At 35.5% G+C, this 17,598-nt stretch overlaps 2 protein-coding genes across 8 annotated transcripts; both read right to left on the minus strand.

Moving 5' to 3' along the window:
* Positions 1-724: 724 nt before the first annotated feature.
* On the minus strand, positions 725-4,478 carry LOC114415102 (nitrate regulatory gene2 protein-like). Its single transcript, XM_028379633.1, has 4 exons — positions 3,391-4,478; positions 3,116-3,291; positions 2,549-2,772; positions 725-1,754 (listed from the first exon to the last, which is right to left on the minus strand). Exons 1-4 carry the CDS (start codon positions 4,331-4,333, stop codon positions 962-964), a joined length of 2,136 nt encoding a protein of 711 aa, XP_028235434.1. The 5' UTR covers positions 4,334-4,478; the 3' UTR covers positions 725-961.
* Positions 4,479-5,838: 1,360 nt separating this feature from the next.
* Positions 5,839-17,390, minus strand: LOC114415103 (protein ANTI-SILENCING 1). Of its 7 annotated transcripts, none has more exons than XM_028379635.1 (13): positions 17,218-17,390; positions 16,735-17,104; positions 15,536-15,707; positions 14,072-14,952; positions 11,718-11,747; positions 11,458-11,544; positions 8,346-8,424; positions 8,163-8,253; positions 7,428-7,536; positions 7,204-7,320; positions 7,019-7,106; positions 6,869-6,922; positions 5,839-6,103 (listed from the first exon to the last, which is right to left on the minus strand). In XM_028379635.1, the coding sequence occupies exons 2-11, from the start codon at positions 17,077-17,079 to the stop codon at positions 7,053-7,055; spliced, it is 1,965 nt and encodes a 654-aa protein (XP_028235436.1). In that variant the 5' UTR covers positions 17,080-17,104; positions 17,218-17,390; the 3' UTR covers positions 5,839-6,103; positions 6,869-6,922; positions 7,019-7,052. The 7 variants fall into 7 exon arrangements, with proteins under 7 accessions (XP_028235436.1, XP_028235435.1, XP_028235441.1 ...); XM_028379634.1 differs by having other exon boundaries at positions 11,452-11,544; XM_028379640.1 differs by lacking the exons at positions 8,163-8,253; positions 8,346-8,424.
* Between the last annotated feature and the right edge of the window lie 208 nt (positions 17,391-17,598).

Here is a 17,598-nt window from a genome sequence, read left to right on the forward strand (position 1 = left end):
ATCCTTAATGTATAATATGTTGGGTGAAATTAAGTTTGAACCGCTGCCAACCATGACAAGAAGCAGTTTGAGTTCTGGAAGAGACGCATGTGTTGTCAACCATTGGATTAAAATTATAAGGTTCTATGTGCCAAAATAAAACATCTGCAAGAGTCATTTGTTTGATAGCCGTCTACCTCTTTGTTCACACTAGGATTCTTTGAAATGTCAGCTTAAAAATATTAACTTCATCAAAAAGTGATGCTAATCACATGCACTCCTCTCAATTTTAGTCACGACATTTTGTGTTATATGACATATAATATTCCTTTCATCAATTTCAGATGGACTATACTAAAAGCGTCATTTGGGCAATTTAACTTATTCTACCACTTTTTATATGAAACAAATACAGCTGCTCAAGTTTAGATTCCGTTTCCATCTTTATTTTTTCACTAGTCAAGGGTCAAGGGTATACAGACTTCTCTAACTATGCTCGTGATTTAGATAAACAGAAATACTAGCAACACTTCCTATTATTGACTGAATTTTTTTGAAAAAAACAAATTGTAATAAGTAAAACCCACCAAAATTTATATTTTTAATAAATTTTAATCAATAATAAAAAAAGTGTTAAAAAGAATGTTGCTAATATTCCTTTAAATGTCAATAGCATGATGAGTAATAGCATACGACTAAAGTGAATATAATAATCTTTTTGAATTTGGACTAAATAACTTGAATAATCTTGCGGAGCCAAATAAATCACTACTTCATTACGCAACTACCTTAAGGCACATAATACACACTTAAGCAATATGCTACATCATCAAGGATGGTTAGAACTTTAAAAGCTACGGCAAAATTTTCACACAAGATTGATGTAAAAAATGTTATGCCTTCTTGTGTGAGGAGAACAGCAGACTACATAGGTTCGAAATACAAAACAACTTCACAGAAGTGAGCAAAACAGCTTCATGTTTTATGCCCCACCACCTCGTGACTGTGTGATTAACTTCAGCTTCTCATAAGCCTCAGCACAGGCATGAGCATAGTCTGACAATGCACGGAAGAGTTCAGGCAAGCGAGTTTTGAGACTCTGCAGTGATTTCTCTCGCACCTGAATGCAATGTTTTTGGTGGGATTCAATTTCCTCTTCTAATCTCTTCTGCAAGCTCTCAACAACAAACTGCCTCTCCGAGACAGGATTATTTGTGTTTACTTCCTCTCCTCTTTCATGTTCTGCTTCATCAGGCCCTCTCCGCATTAAATGCTTCTGGTACCATTCCTCAAATGCTTGTTTTTTCTTCAAGTATTCCTTTCTGGTTTCCTCACATCGCTCCTTTAACTTCATCTCTTCCTCCTGCTGAAGTAAGATCGTCTTTATCACAGCAGCAAAGGAGGAAATAGCAGATTTGGCAAGCTCATCAGGAAGCTTGTCAACATAATCATGCCATGCATGGAGAAGGGCTTGGATTGGAGGATTCTGAGCTTTTGGAGGGGATGAGATTTTCTCTTTTAGGTTGCTTTCAATAGGAATGAGATTTAACTTTAGCCAGCTGTTAAGAGCTTTGATGTAATGTTTCTGTTGAGTCACAAGCTTCTCAAATTGTAAATGCCATTCCAGGATGACTTTCTCAAGTTGCACAGTGCGATCATAATGATGCTTGGTTGTTTCCTTAGGAGCTTGAGAAATATCAAGAGATTTGAGGTCTGTAACTATTTTCAGCTGGCTGTCATGATGTAAGCACATATTTTCCCACATATTTGCCATCCTGAAGAGAAATCAAGCAGATCCATTATTAGGATCCATTCATGGTGAAAATAGCTATTTTACACTACTGTTCAATTCCTTACGCCACCCTTTTGTTAGAATAAAAATCCAAAACAGTGGGTGTAGTAGCAAAGATAAAACAATCACACAGAAAATTTTGGATCCAGTAGTAGTCAGTATCAAAACAAATGAAAACTAGGAAAGTATACATGCCATATCATTCTTATTCTTATAATAATAAATTGAGATTTTTTATAATATTGAAATGTACATCAGTGTACAGCCTCAGAAATAGAAAAAAAAAAAACAAGTCAGATAAAACAAACACAAAGCACTAGTTCAAAATTTAGTAGCAGTGTCTGGGCATTGAGAACTAAGAAACTACTACACATTTAGAGTAATATAATTCTTATAATGATTATCTTTTTTATAATATTAAAATTAAAATGCCCTTCGGTATCCAAGGTCAGAATTTAAATGACATATAAATTGCCAAGTACTAAACTGCAGCATAAAATGCTTTTTTAGGTTGAAATATTAATTTCTAGGATGCTGGATTGTATTTTGTTCTAATGTTTCACATTAAAAACTATTTTAGGCCAACAAGCTACAAGTTCAGGATGCTGTCAACCAGAAAAGGAAGCTCACAATAATGTTTGGTTTCTTCCACAGACTCTTCTTTCAAGCTTAGCAACAAACAAACCACCTCTAAAATATCAAATGCCACAGAATAAAATCAACTGAGGCAATAACAATAACATTACATCTGTCAAATTTCTTATCGGCAATACTTACTCAATAACAAGAGCAACAAGTTTCGGATACAACTGGGCATCTCGAATATGGTTCACTTCTGAAACTGTTGAATCCATCGACTGCATGTCAACAATATATCTTGTATGCAAATGGCTAACAGCTGCTTTAGTCTTTTCTAAGGATTCAGCACTGGCACCACGCTTCTTCTGCTTGTTTAGAATTGCAACTTTTCTCTGATATTCAAACTTCATAAGCTCACCTTGCTGTTGACAAGGAGAGAAATTTCATAGAAAAATCAGCTCTAAACATTCAACGTGACTCAGAAAATCATAGTTCAACAAAATATGAATACAAATATGAGAAAATAGTGTGTGCAGTGGTCGTGTAAAGGATTTTTACACTGCCATCTAATCACAAATCCTGTTAAATTTGTTGACATTTATAATAATTACCCTAAAAAAATCATATGATTTCTGATTGGTTGATGATGTAAATTTTTTAAAGAGGCAATGCATGAAAATTGAACTCAATAAATATTCTTAATAGTCTCTACCAAGAATAAAAACATAATGGCAAAGGCAACAAATCATGGACATTGACACCTACCTTGACTTCTTCATAAAGTTTCTTCTCCCATGCCAACAACTTATCCAACACAGTGGCATGAGTTTCATATTCCTCAGAATCAATGTCATCTTTAGCGGCATCCCCATTGGACACACCTCTGAAGGACCTATTCCATGTTATGACACGCATAACCCTAGCAGAATGATCAATGTGCCCTGTCCACAACAGCCCCACCACATGAAATCAAACAATCTCAATTCAACAAACTTCAACTTGAAAACATTATTAAAAAGAAACAAACAAATCACCCCTACCGCGATTATCGGCGAAATTGGAATGATAATGCAACCTAGTAGCCTCGAGCATCTTGGTAACTTCCTGAGCGCCCTCGGAGGCCTTCAAGAAGTGATCATCAAGGACATTGAGAATCTGCATAAGAGTAACAGAAGGAACCACCTTTATAGCTCTTCTAAACTCAGCAGGAGCAGTTTTAGAATGCTCAATGTATTTCTTCGCTTCACTTATCCCATCATCATGCTCCTCATGAATACTCACATTCTCATGTTCCTGCACTTTATCTGGTGTCTTAGGCTCAACCTCATCTTCAACCACATTCTCCATTTTACGCTCACCATCATCATTATGATTATGGTTATGAATATGATTATCATCATCATCATCATCATCATTATCATCTTCAGCACTGAGAGAACGTCCAGGCATGTTCTCCACCATGAAGAAGTAATCCCAAGCCATGCCCTTCGACTCCGGAGGCGGCGGCGGCGGAGTCTTCATCTCCGGAGGCGGCGATCCGGCGGTTTTCCTCGCCAGCTTGGGGGTTGCATCTTGCTCTTCGTCCTCCTCGGCGATGGAGAGGGGGACGGGGCTGCGGTGGCGGTAGTGGTGCATGACGCCGGCGGGCATGGTGACGGAGCGAGAAAGCGGCGCCGGGGCGGGGGAGAACTCCGGGAGAGGCGGCGGCGGGGGAGGGAGACTGTCGTCGATTGGTGGCGGCGGCGGCGGCGGAGGGTCGGCGGAGGAGGAGGGAGGGTCGAGGGGCGGAGGGTGGGGGTCGTGGGTCTCGCCGTGGGCGTAGTCGCTGAGGGCGGCGCCGGTGTTCTTGAGCGCAACGGCGTAGCCTGAATGGCCGGCGGCGAAGGCGTTGCGAGCGACGACGGCGTCTTTGATGAGATTTTTACGGTCCTTGCAGCGAGACACGGATTCCTCGTTGTCTATTCGGGACTGTGCACAACCCATTGTTGGTGGAGATGAGAGTGCGGTGGGAGTGTTGTGTTGAGTGACTCAGTGCCAAAGGACACAGATTCGGCTATTCGCTGCGACTGGGAATTGCGATCCTACTCGCCTAATTTCTCTACTAGCTCTTCCTATTAAGACAATTTTAAAATAACGGTCATATTTCTTTTTTCCCCTCCTAAATAACAAACTCTCTTAATTAATGACTTAACGTTTAAGTATTTTGGGCTTTTTGGCTAAAATAGGATCTTCATCTTTTCCAATTTTTTTATTTCTTACATGCAAAGAATTTCACTTTAATTTTTTTAAGTACTTGTGGGCCCAAAAAGTTTTTTATTTTAAAAAAAGTAATTTTATGTTTTTTAAGAATATCTATTTCTTTAAAATTACTTTTTTTAAAAAATATATTCTTAAGTTTAAACAAGAGAAAAAAAAAGTTATACACTAAAACTATTTTACCCAAAAAGTGTATAAAAATTAAACTCTTCAACGATTAGGCCCTTTATTAGACTAAATGATCATTTTTGTAAGTTTTTTTTTTTTTTACTAATAATTTATCACGTGTTATCAGGTTAATTAAATTAGGATCATAAATTGACGGAAAGACAATTTGTTATAGCATAAGCAATCTAAGGAAATCAAACTTTTATTTTATATATAGTAGAAGCGGATGATGAACTTTGTTCAGAATGAATCAAAGGCAAAACCTGTACATCCGCTAATAATAACGAAGCAATCTCGTGAGGCGATTTCTCAATCCTCACAAGAAATTTTTTTAAAGCAGAACGAGCTAAACCATGTGACACTCTATTAGCAGTTCTCCGTGGCAGACAGAGAAGTGAAATTAGTAGCCTGCATCAACATGCGACAATCATGAGCAAAAAATTCCAAATAGTTGTTATTCGACTCTTGCTTCCTTTTCCAGAACTTGTACCTTTCACAATCAGTTTCAAAAGTAACCCCTCGAAGACATAGATGTTGTATTAACTCTAGCCCCCAACGTTAATCCAAAGCTTCGGCGATATGGATTTCAAACTCACCATGTAACCATTTTGTTGCTGCTGTGACAACAAAACCTTGCGCAAATGAGAAAAAAAATAACTCTTACGGGCACAAACGATTGCAATCAAAAGCGATCCAATATCATGAGATCAAGACTAACAAAGAAAAGACGGAAAGTTTTAAAAGCAGTTTTTTCCTTATTTTAGATAAATTTCACGAAGGTATGTGTAGTGCTTTTTTTCTTAGTTTACCTTAATCTGGGGGTTCGGGGGATTGATTTTGGGAACTCTATTTTTTTATTCTTTTATTTATTTATTAGGACGATTCTAAAACTAAATGAATGACAGTTTTTAAACCGCCAAAAACTGTCATTTGTATATCACGTCAGGAAAATAGCAAGAAGCCGACGCAAAACTTTTATTTTACCAGGAACCTAAAAAAAAATTATTAGAGACCAAAAATAAAATTACTAATTAATCAGGGAATCAGAGAGCTAAAACATATTATAGCCATAAAAAAAAGGTAAAACTCCGAACTTTTCGCATTTCCCACCGAAAGGCCATACAGTGTATATGTAGTATATTAACAACAGCAAATTTATACTGGGCAACAAAATAACAGCTTGATCGGGAGGGAGTTGCAACTTGCAATGTATTATGGAACAAACGTTCATTCCAAAAACTCCCAACCCCCCATAATATTTACACAACTGCTAAACCAAAATTTGCCCGATGCATGCCACTGCCTCAGTGAACAAGTCCATTCAAGTTTCTGCGAGTTAAAGATTCAAAACAGATTAAAGTTTGAAAACCCATTAGAAAATACCTAGGAGCAGGCTTCTGATCAAAACACAGTTCTCACAATTCAAAAATCATGGGGGATAAAAAAAACATAAATACCAAGCTCTCCAAATCTAAATCCAGACATAGACCTTGTTCTCCCATTCACTTTAGCCTTTAGTGTATTTTTTTATCAACTAAACACAAATTCTAGCGTAACTTTTTTCATTTTTTATTCCAAAACTTCTTTATTCTAACACGACGAAAAGAAAACACACTGAAACTGCTTTTCTTGGAGGGTTACAAAAAAATTATCTAATCATAATAAAATTTCTAAAAGAAAATGCTTAATCGAACAGACCTAATTCAACTTAAAATAGCCAACAATCAGCTATTTAAAATGTTAGGTATTGTAAATAATCTCACTTTAGTGTATAGACAACATCAAAGATCACAATTTTGAAGAAAAAAATCACTAATCAGTGTTAAGGAGAGAAATCTACAAGTTTAAGTTACAATAATCAAATTGTTTTTTTTTTGGCTGTTTAATCAAACTGTTAGTATTGTAATATCTATTTATCCAAAAAAAAGATTAAAAATGTCTATCTTAATTTAATATTGAAAAGGACCCAGTTGACTAAATAATAAGTGAGAGTGGCAAACAACAGAGAACCGAAGAGGAAACAAACAACAAAACGTGGTTGACAAGAGAGAGATGAGACTAGTAGAAATTCATTACTAGAAGCAGAAAACTTACAACTTCATTAGCTCGAAACCAAAAATCAAAAGCATAAGCCAAAAATGTTGGCAGCTGCAGAAGTGATATCAATCAAAGAAACATTCAGCACTGTTAAATATAGAAACAGAAGATGCAAGGAAAGAAAACTTTGTTTGAAGGACAACTTACCAACAAAAAACTGTATGTGGTCAATGAACCTCAGTTAAATTTTAGACTTCAGCTTAGCTTTGAGTTTACTCAACTCCTCACCTTGTTGCTTAAAGAATAAAAACATGATAAAAAAAAAAATCAACGTGCAATAAATAAAACAAAAATGGAAGTGATTTCTGTCACATTATTCAAAAATTAAATACCTGATACAACATTCTCCATGATTTGTTTGCTCTTTCTTGCAGCAAGCACCACTCTATGCCCATATCATATTCAATATTGTTGGGCTGAGAACAATGTGAAGTAGATACAACATCTTTCTGTACAGCCAAAATCATACGGACAAATAAATGAAAACGAACCAACTATATAACCAACATTTCCAAAATAAGGTCACAAATATGAACAAAAAAGATGGATCCAGTACTATCTCTCGTTGCATTTGCATCATCCGAAGTTGATCGACAACATGATGACCATAAAATATTGGCTTCTTTTTTGGAAAGCAAGGAACTCCACTGCTTGCAACAAGGGGTCTACCAAAAAGTAAAATTAGATGCTTATAAGTAAAACACTGTTAGCTCATATATATTTACTTAATACTTTTAAGCAGATAAAGTAAATTTACCGTTCAGTGTCTAATCAACATAATAAATTGGTTTTAAAACATCCAAACATAATTGTCAGTCATGCAAGTGCAGTAACAAGTGTTACCCTCTTTTCCAATGTTGTGAAAATCAAGATCTTACATGGGATTGGGAGGGGATGAAAGATTGTAAAATTGAAGAATCATAACACAAATTGTAAAATTGAATATTCCCTCTCTTGCGATGTCAAGTCTCCTCCTCTCTCACAAATTGTGATTCCCTCTTCCTTCTCAGTTTGACACGCAACAGGCTCTATTTGGGGTGTGTCATGAACCGAAGTGTGTTGTTCAATGCAGTGAGTAAAGGTCTGTTACGATGGTTGGTGAATGTCTGTGAAAGTGTGACTGTGTATCCCCCCCCACCACACACAGAGAGAGAGAGAGAGATCCACCCACCCAACCCCCCATACACACACAGATGAACAGAGAGAGAGAGAGAGAGGGGGGGGGGGGGGGGAGTTGAATCCATACTATTTGACAATGTAGCTATCATGCTACATGGAGTTGAGTACATACCGCCCATTTGACATTAAGAGACAGCCCTCATCTAACTTTCTAACAACCGACTCTGCTGCTTCACTTTTTTTAAATATAACAAAAGCTTGACCTATATCATAAATAACACCATTGTCATATCCAAAGCTCATGACAGGGATTTAAAAAGCTTAGAGAGAGATGAACAGAGACTCTAGTTCTAACCAGAATGAGGGCTGGAGTAGGCAGTTTTCTGGATCATCCTTGCTGTGCAACTTTCTTTAAATCCAGTCCAAATAATATTCTGTTATTTAGAACATGTCAACCATATTAGTGCACAGGCGGCATATTTACGTAAACAACATTAGTTGACATTAATTGACACACAGTAAACTGTAAAATCTAAAGCCTTTATTTTGCTTACAGCATGGTGGCCACCGTAGCCCATCACACTATAACACATATATAGCACCTTGTTGAAAACTGCTGCGCCATACTGCTATGGCACAGCCATAATCGTTATTTGACAGCACAGTCAAAAAAACAAACCAAGAAGGAACTCCAAAAAGAGCTTTAAAGATCCACCAGAGACAACCCCCATGAAAAGACCTTTGGCAGAACACCAAAAAGAACCTAAGTGAACAGCTCTCCCAAATGAACTCCAAAGGCAACATTTGACAAGTGAAAATCGAGGGTGCCAAAATGTCTAAAATTAACGGACAAGAACTTCTAGAAATCCTGGGGAAAAACCCAATCTTCAACAACCCAACAAATTATTCCATAGAAGGGAAATTGCTAAGCAATGCAAAAATAAATCAGAAACATTTTCATACCTCAATTTGCACATAACATAATTATCATGAGATGAAGCAGTCATAGGTCTTCCTATTTGAAGTAAATAATTGGTATTAATACATTTTAGAACAGCAGTCCAAACAAAAGATTAAACTTAGGGAGCAATTGATTTCTAAATTGGCTCGTCTAAAAGGATTGGGACATTAAGTGAGGAAGTGGAATTAAGATTTGCATGAAAATGAACCAAAGGTGTCATGAGACCAAATCCTTTGATCTGGAATTAATGAAATACAGAGTTCAAAATACCAAAAGATAACAGACAACTCCGTATCATGCAAATTTTAAAAAATAAAATAGAAATCCCAAAAAATTGTCTGATCAGATAAATAATAAAACTGATTTTTAGGAGCATTGTGTAAATTAGAAAAAAAGGCCATCACAGAAAGAGGAATATTTCCCCACCCAAGAGTCCTCCAAATTTAATATGGGAACCATGACCCAAACCCAAACAAACAAGAGATCTAAGAGAAGCATAACCTCGAGAAATGATTTTCAGGAGCTAGCATGTGTTGCTTTAAGTGATAAATTTGTATCATCCCAGCTCATTAGAATAATAGAATGTAAACCATACTGTTAATAAGATATAACATATGCCATAAAGAGATAGTTAGAGAGGAGAAGTCAGAGCCATTTATCTGCAAGAACCAAACCTCTCTTTTAGGTCTACAACAAATATCCCAACTAAAAAGGTGGTTTCTAATTAACCTATTAGTCCCCACCCAAAGAAAATCCCTCACTATTTTCTGCTTTGTTCACGAAAATATCAAAGGTAAAAAGGAGAGAAACAATACAAAGAATAATAAATAGGGACCACAAAATTAGAGAGATATGACTGCCCAAGAAAAGGAAGCCCCTTCCAATTATATATTTCTAATAATAGGTTCCCCCAAAAAAGTGAACTCAAATATTGTCGCCAAGAAGGAATCCTAAATAGGTAGGAGACTAAGAGACCATTGAAGGGTTTGACATCTAACCAAAAGAGTAAAAAGCTAAAGACCGCGCGTTCACATTGATACTTGCCAGTTGCCAAACCGTAATTAGAAAGATGCTTTAACCTATAAATAATTCCAAACCAAAGAATCACAAGAGAATTCAAAAAAGAATCAGCATTCAACTCAAAACAAGATAGTGCCATCTATAAAATGAAGGTATGGAATCAAAACATCCATGGAGCCCACTTTAATTCCTTTATAAAGACCTTGTTTAACTGCTCTAGACCCCTTGACCACAAATCAAAGACTCTTGCTACCCATTATCAACAACAGCAATAGAAACAGAAGATAAACATCCACATCAATAAAAAAACATATGAAAGTCTCTTTGCTTCAATACCTATCAATTAACTCTTGCAAAAGATGCCTTCTTTTGTAGACCTTGGCATAAAACCAAATTGATTCTTCACAATCCTAATCTCTTCTATGCTCTCAATCACCTTTTCCCATAATTTCATAGTGTGGCTCATAAGTTTTATTCCTTTGTTGTTTACACAATTCTAAATATCACCCTCGTTCTTAAGAATAGGAACCAATACTCATTCAGCATTTTCTTATATCTCAATCTCATAAAATAGATTAATGATCCAAATGATACCTTGTTCACCCACACACTTCCAAACTTCAATAGAAACACCATCAAGACCGATAACTTTACCATTATCCATCCTCTTAAGAGCTTCTTTAACCTCTCAACCAGAATGCTATTATAAGACTTTGTTCATCCTCTTGGAATTATAGTCCTTCCATGTTACAAGTCAATCCTTGTCCTTAATTGAAAAACTAATAAAAACAATTCTCTTCTTTGATATCCTAATTTATAACCAAAACTTTCTCTTCTTCATCCTTAACACATCTTACTTATACAAGTATTTGGAGCGTGCCTCCCTCATGGCTTTCTTTGTTCCCTTTCTCCATTTTTGGCAACCTTGTATATCATATGGTCTCTATTCTTGTCCCAAGATCGGTAAAACTCTTTAAAAGGGTTGCATCTTGCCTCGCTCATAGCTTTCATTGTCTCATTTCTAGCATTCTGATATATTGCCCAAATTCTTAGCCTTATTGCATTCATACAAGGTCTTAATTAAGGAAACAAAACCACCATAAGAATCACCGTAAGAGTAGTTAAAATTAGTTCTTTAAACAGAATCACCACAGGAAAGAAAATATCTCCAATGAAACAATAAAAAATTAGAGATAAAAAAAAAAAGGAACCCCACTATAAAGTCAAGAAAATGCACCAATTCAAAAGCATCAAAATCCATAATTGAATTTGCATAAAGGCAAATAGAACATTTCTATTCCAAATTCCAAATCTAATACGATCTAGAAAGAATTACAAGTAAGCACCAATTCATGGATTTAAGTCACAAATTAACCATTCCACAACAGGATCAAACACATTAACTCTAAAAGGTCCTTTTATGCTGGATTTGTATTCTAGTTCTCCATGTAATCCATAAAAAATTTGGAATGCTTATTACCTGTACCTCGGATGAAGATAAAGATGGATCTAAGTTTTGAAGTAGCACAAGCCTTCCTTGCTCATAAGCAGTTTTCATTTTTTCTTCCCAAGGCTGAAAATGATATCAAATCATCCCTAACGTGTCAAAGCTTTCACTTTATCTCGGTCAAAAACATCATCAGCCAAAACAGGCAACATCAATGATAAATACTTGGTTCTTACATCCTACAAGCAAATTCAATTATAGAAAAGGATTGAAAGAGAAGAGTGAGAAAAAGAACTTACAATTTCCTTAAACCATTTGCTTCTATCCTCCTATGACAAAGTAGAGGGAAAAATTGCATTAGAACACCCAAGACAAAGTACCAAACTACTTGGATTGATGTTAAGAAGAAGCAAGCAACGATTGTAAAATCTATTAACTATTAATTCCTTTTAAAAACTTCACAACAAGATTTCCCACTAAACAAAAAGTTCACACCATTTTTGACTAGTTTCTAGTCGAGCCATTTTCAACTAGTTTCTAGTTGCGCCTTTCATCTCAAACAACAAGACAAAGCACTAAATGAGATCTCAAGTGATGGACGAGAAAGCATCTCTCACAAAGGCATGGTTCCTAGATCAACCAATCCAACTGGCCAGTTTGGTCAGATTTTGACAACACTGGTTCTAGCATGTTCCTAGCTTTTCCAGTCTATTCCCAACTTTCCCTACATATTCCCCATGGCCTAAACCAATTTCATGACGAATTTCCAACGAACTGAGCCATGTCTTGGCATGCTCAAGCCATATTTTGATGGTTCAGACCATTTTTTAATAGTTTCTAGTCACGCCTTCCTTCTAAAACAACAAGATGAGAAAACATCTCACCAATTTCTCGCCCCAAGTATCCTCAAAACTTAAATGGATGTATTTGGTTGAAATCTCGTCAGGATAGCCTTAAATTACTTCAATTAATCATTCAAACCAACATTCCGACTTGACTTCCAATCCTTCATAAAGACTTAATAAAACTTATCCTAAATCAAAACTCAATATCGGAGAAGTCAACCAAATTTTCTAAAGCAACAAAATTGATAACCCAAAAGCAGTAGGAAACACACTGGTGAGAGATTACCAAAATGAATGAGAACCAAATTTAAAATAGTAGCTTCGGCATTCAAAATGAATGAGCACCAAATTTTTCACCAATCCCAAATTGGAAGTTGTATTAGAGTTGTCAAACGGGTTGAGCACTTAAGCCAACCTTAACTATGGAAGCTTAGTTAAATATTTATTTATCATAAGCTTATCACATGAAAGTGTCATAAGCACTTAATTCAATAAGCTTATTTTGATAAATCTCACCAAGAAACTTATTGAAAAAGCTAAACAAAACCTATAGGAGTCGTTAGAAATTTCATAGGCTTATTTGATCAAAACTTATTATTGGGGTCGGCCACTACGTGCCACTCCCTGGGATTCAAAACCATGGTTTTATGTTGGGCAAATTATTACATTCGCAATATCGGGTTTATTCTTTGGTTCTAAACCTTGATATCCCCACAAAAGGCAATCTTGTTCGAGGCAAAAACATCCGCGAGACAATGAGGCTGCTCTTTCAAAAGGGGCTTTTTACATACACGGTGCTTGAATTGAAGACTTGCTTAAGGGGAATCATGAATGTATCACTAGAACTAATCCCTCATTGGTAGAAGGGTTTGCATGAAAACATGAAAGTTAAGTTTTATGAATTTCCCTTTATAAAAAAAAGATAATAAAATAAATAAACTATTCTTATTCACCACGATAAACTAAAGTTGATTAAAAAAAATTAAATCCAATTCCTATATTTTAAAATAATAAAATAAGCCCACACATAAGTAATCAAAGACAAGTAATTTTTTACCCTCAAATGTATCTACAAAATATAAATCCACCATAAATAAATAAATCTACATAAAAATTTGAACATTTTGAGATAACCTAATAGATGGACTCCAAACCCAACCAATAAACACAACCTAATTTCGATCCATTATCACTATAAATTTTATCCATTATTATAGTTTGATATCAACTAAAAAAATTTACAGTAGTTTGATATCAACTAAAAAATTTACAAGTTCAAAATAAATGCTTTATATAATTTTTCAACAACATTTTAGAAATTTTTCATCTCCATCATTAGTTTGATGGTAAAATGAACTTGTAAGCGTAACATATGATGCAACTCATTTAAAAAAAAACTAAAAGAATTAAGTGCAATATGGAAATTTTGTGTGTTTTGATAGTGTCTAGACAATAGTTTTACCCTAACAATGCATCATTTTTTGTTAGGGAACCGAATTGACAAGCATCAAACAACCCAACCCCTTTGCCTTCCCAGTTAAATTGGCTCAAGAGTTGAAGGGGATCTAATTTAAACTCAAAAAATAGTTTGGCCAAGCTTAGTTATAATATAAGTCTAGCCCAACAAGATCGTTGTTTAAGCTAGGCACTAAAAGCATGGTCGGGCCAAATGCCAACCTTAGAGGTTGACCTTGTCTTGACAACTCTATCTTGTTCATTTGGTCGTATGGTGATGTAGTAAGGTACAAGAAGTGCCAAGAGAACAAGAACTATGAAGACAAAGATATAATGCTTGCAATGCAACTTACATCATTTGGTCTTCGAGTAACTTCCATTGGACGAAAATCTAGCTTGTGTTCCACATTCGGTGAAATCATTGAAGATTCTTTGCGCAACTTGTCACTAGTGAGTTTCGCTAGCTTCTTGTCAATCTTTAACTTCTTGGAAGGGAGTTCCTCCACATCACAAGAATCCATTGCCCGTTGAACCTTATATTTCTCCTTTGATGAACATGGAGCTATAGTCTTCAAATCATCATTGTTGTCATCGTCATAGGTAATAAGCCTTCGATTTTGCCCGTTATTATTCTTCTTCAAACTAGAAACCTTACCAAAGCCACCACGTTTTCCCTTCTTGGAAGCATTTTCCTCCTCTAATCCCTTTTTAATTTGTCCAATCGGGACACCAACATCCTTGCGATCATCCCTTTTTGAATCACCCCTAGACATCAAAATGTTCTTCTCAATAGATCCCTTTCCACTCCCATCATCCATTTTAGTTATTTCCTTCATTTCCAAACCAGCTATCAAACCATGTGATAGTTTAGCAAATGATTTTTGTTTAACCAAAGAATCCTTACAACCCCTCTTTTCTTCAACTTTGGCTTGAGGCACAGTCTTCTTGTTGGAAATAGTATGCAAAGCATTAGCAGATTTACTTGCTTCCTTTACACCAATGCTACAAGTAGGTTTTTCTCCCAATAATGACTTAGAAGCAGCATTTTCTCTAACTAATGTGTCAAAACACTTCCCATCTGGTTTTTCAATCAAAGGTTGACTTTTTTTTTGGCTCGAAAGAGCCACCACTTCATTACTTGCCATGAAGTTCCCGCTAACTTCTTTGTTGTCTAAATCAGGTTTCACAAGACCAACAACCTTTTGACTATCTAAATTGTTAAAAATATTTTTAACTGCAACAATTAGAGAAACAATTTCACAAGATATTAAAAAAATTAAAACTAAGTAGAATTATACTTATTGCACATGATTTAAGGTCAAGAGCATCAATGAAATTTTAGTTCAATAAAAACATTTAAAATAAATTGAAGGCTCAATTTACATACACAAATAATCACACATATTCAACAAAAATAAAATAAAATAAAAACACATATCAATGTAATGAAAATTTCACATTAAACAAGAAAAACGTTCAACGTGAATTTGGAAAAAGTTCAGTTTTCAAGTTTGTCAATATTTGAATATTTCTCCAAATTCCCTCTAATTAATCACATTTAACATTTTAAAATTATAACTTAAGTTTCATTTGTAAAATAGTCAGAGGCTGTCATGTGTGGCAATCTTTTCTTTTCTCTTTTTTTGAACAAAATTATGATTTTGCTGATCTTTCAAATCATGGGATGAGTGCCTTAAAAAAATTTCATTCCATACAGTATGTATGGAAATTCTCCTAAATACCCACAAGTGAGTGTAATTCCATCCTAAAATTGAGGAATTTTAGAGAATAATTTTCAAATAAATGGGATGACATACCTTCAATTCCAGCAATTTTATCAACTACTATCTTGTCCAATATTTTACGCATCCCAACATCAAAGAAACGATAGAATACAAATTCAGCCATTTGAACTTCTTCATCTGATGGATATGGATTCCTGATATCCTTCGAAATGCAAACAATATTGCATTTGCCAGAAATAGCTTCCTGATGCAATTTACAAGATGAACAAATAATAGTCAGTTAGTTAGATGTTGCCAGTCAAATCCAGACCAAGAAAAAATGCATGAAATAGTTTCACCATTAATAGTTCAAATTAAATTATAACAACAATTATTTATTTAACACGCATAGATTCTACCTTTTTAAACAGCAAACAAAAGACACATACATAATAAAGTGACTATAAATTAGCTTCACACACCCCAGCCCAGAGAAAGTATTGTGCCTCCCTCGGACAAAATTCAATTCCAGCCACGCTCCCAATACATCGGTGAGAATAGGATACTCAGCCTATGTTTGGATTTATCGAAAAGGATAAAATGGAGTGGAATGGAACATGATGAAATGATACTAGCATTTCATTCCACTTTTTAGATTTTTAAAATCAAATGGAACATTTCATTCCATTCCATCAACACCCCTCTTTGTCCTCCAGGGGCATGGGTTAGTACTAGTATTTCATTCCATTATATTCCATCAAAACCCCTCTTTGACTTCAAATGGTATGGGTCAGTACTAGTATTTCATTCCATTTCATTTCGTTTCTATCAAAATACATCTGAACAAGACAGCTAAGTACTAGTATTTCATTCCATTCCATTTCGTTTCTATCAAAATACATCTGAACAAGACTGCTAAGTGCTAACTTTATTCCAGTTCACTTATTTTTGTTCCACCTCATTTCATTTACTTCCAATCACCATTAAACATCCACACATAGCCTAAAAGTTCACAGTGGAATGATTTAAAGTACACGCTACAAACTGATGCATCATTTTCGAAACAATGAACCATAACAAACACTGTTAAGCCCCGAGTAATAGAAACTAAACAGTTCAACACCATGTCACTCACCCCCATACTCCAATCAAACAGATTGCAGAGAAGAAATTAGCATCCTAATAGCAAACAGAGCAATCTTCCAACATCAGAAGAGCAAAGCATAACCCTAATTCTACAAAAACCTTTATATTAGTTGAACTAAGACTATGAATTAAGATAACCCTATTACCAGAGGATTGACATTTACAAGCCCTTCGCCTTCACCAGAAGCCAGAAACAACTCATTCTCAAGTGTCTCACTCCCTTCCAAGAAATTCAAAATCTCAGAAGGTCTAAAATACCATAGAATCTTAACTTTCTTGCTCTTATCAGAGTTCTCCCATATCTTAAGGATTTTACCAATGTAATGCTCGGGTTCACCTTCCTTGTAGAGAAACACGGAATCAAAGAGGGAGTATTCCACACCATCGTAGGTGAACGATTCGTAAAACTGCACATCCTTCTTTTTGCCACCCAACCCTTTCCTTGTGCCCCACTTGAATTCAATAACCTCCTCTTCCCCTGCTTCTACCATGTTTTGACGTATCAAGATTCCTCGCCTGAAAAGTGAAAACCGAAAGCAAAGAAAGATTGGTGAGAAGGTAAAACTTACCGCGCCGAGTTTAATTTCGAAATAGAGCATTAATGTTAAGAAATGGAGAAAATACGGTACCGTATCGTATCACTGGACACGAGAGAGTGGAAGATTTTCAATGTTCTAGGGTCATCGTGTATGGCATTTAACTGGAGTCCCTGTGTGTAGTCACCTTGCCGGTGACGGTGAGCGCGATGAAACGCGATCAGACAGCAACTCAGCAGAACCCTAAACAGAATGTGCGGAGAAGAAATCAGAATATCTCTATCTCCTTATTTATATTTTATACCCAAGAAAGCTTGAGTATAATTATTATTTTTTATTTAGTTTTAATTACTATTTTTTAGGTTTAATTTTTTCTGTTAACTAGGTCTTCTAATTCTTAAAGTAACTTGATTTTTAAGGTTTATTTACTTAAATTCAATTATATCCTTTATTTTTTAAAAATAAGTTGATTTG

The sequence above is a fragment of the Glycine soja genome, chromosome 6, assembly GCF_004193775.1.
Source record: "Glycine soja cultivar W05 chromosome 6, ASM419377v2, whole genome shotgun sequence".
NCBI lineage: Eukaryota > Viridiplantae > Streptophyta > Magnoliopsida > Fabales > Fabaceae > Glycine > Glycine soja.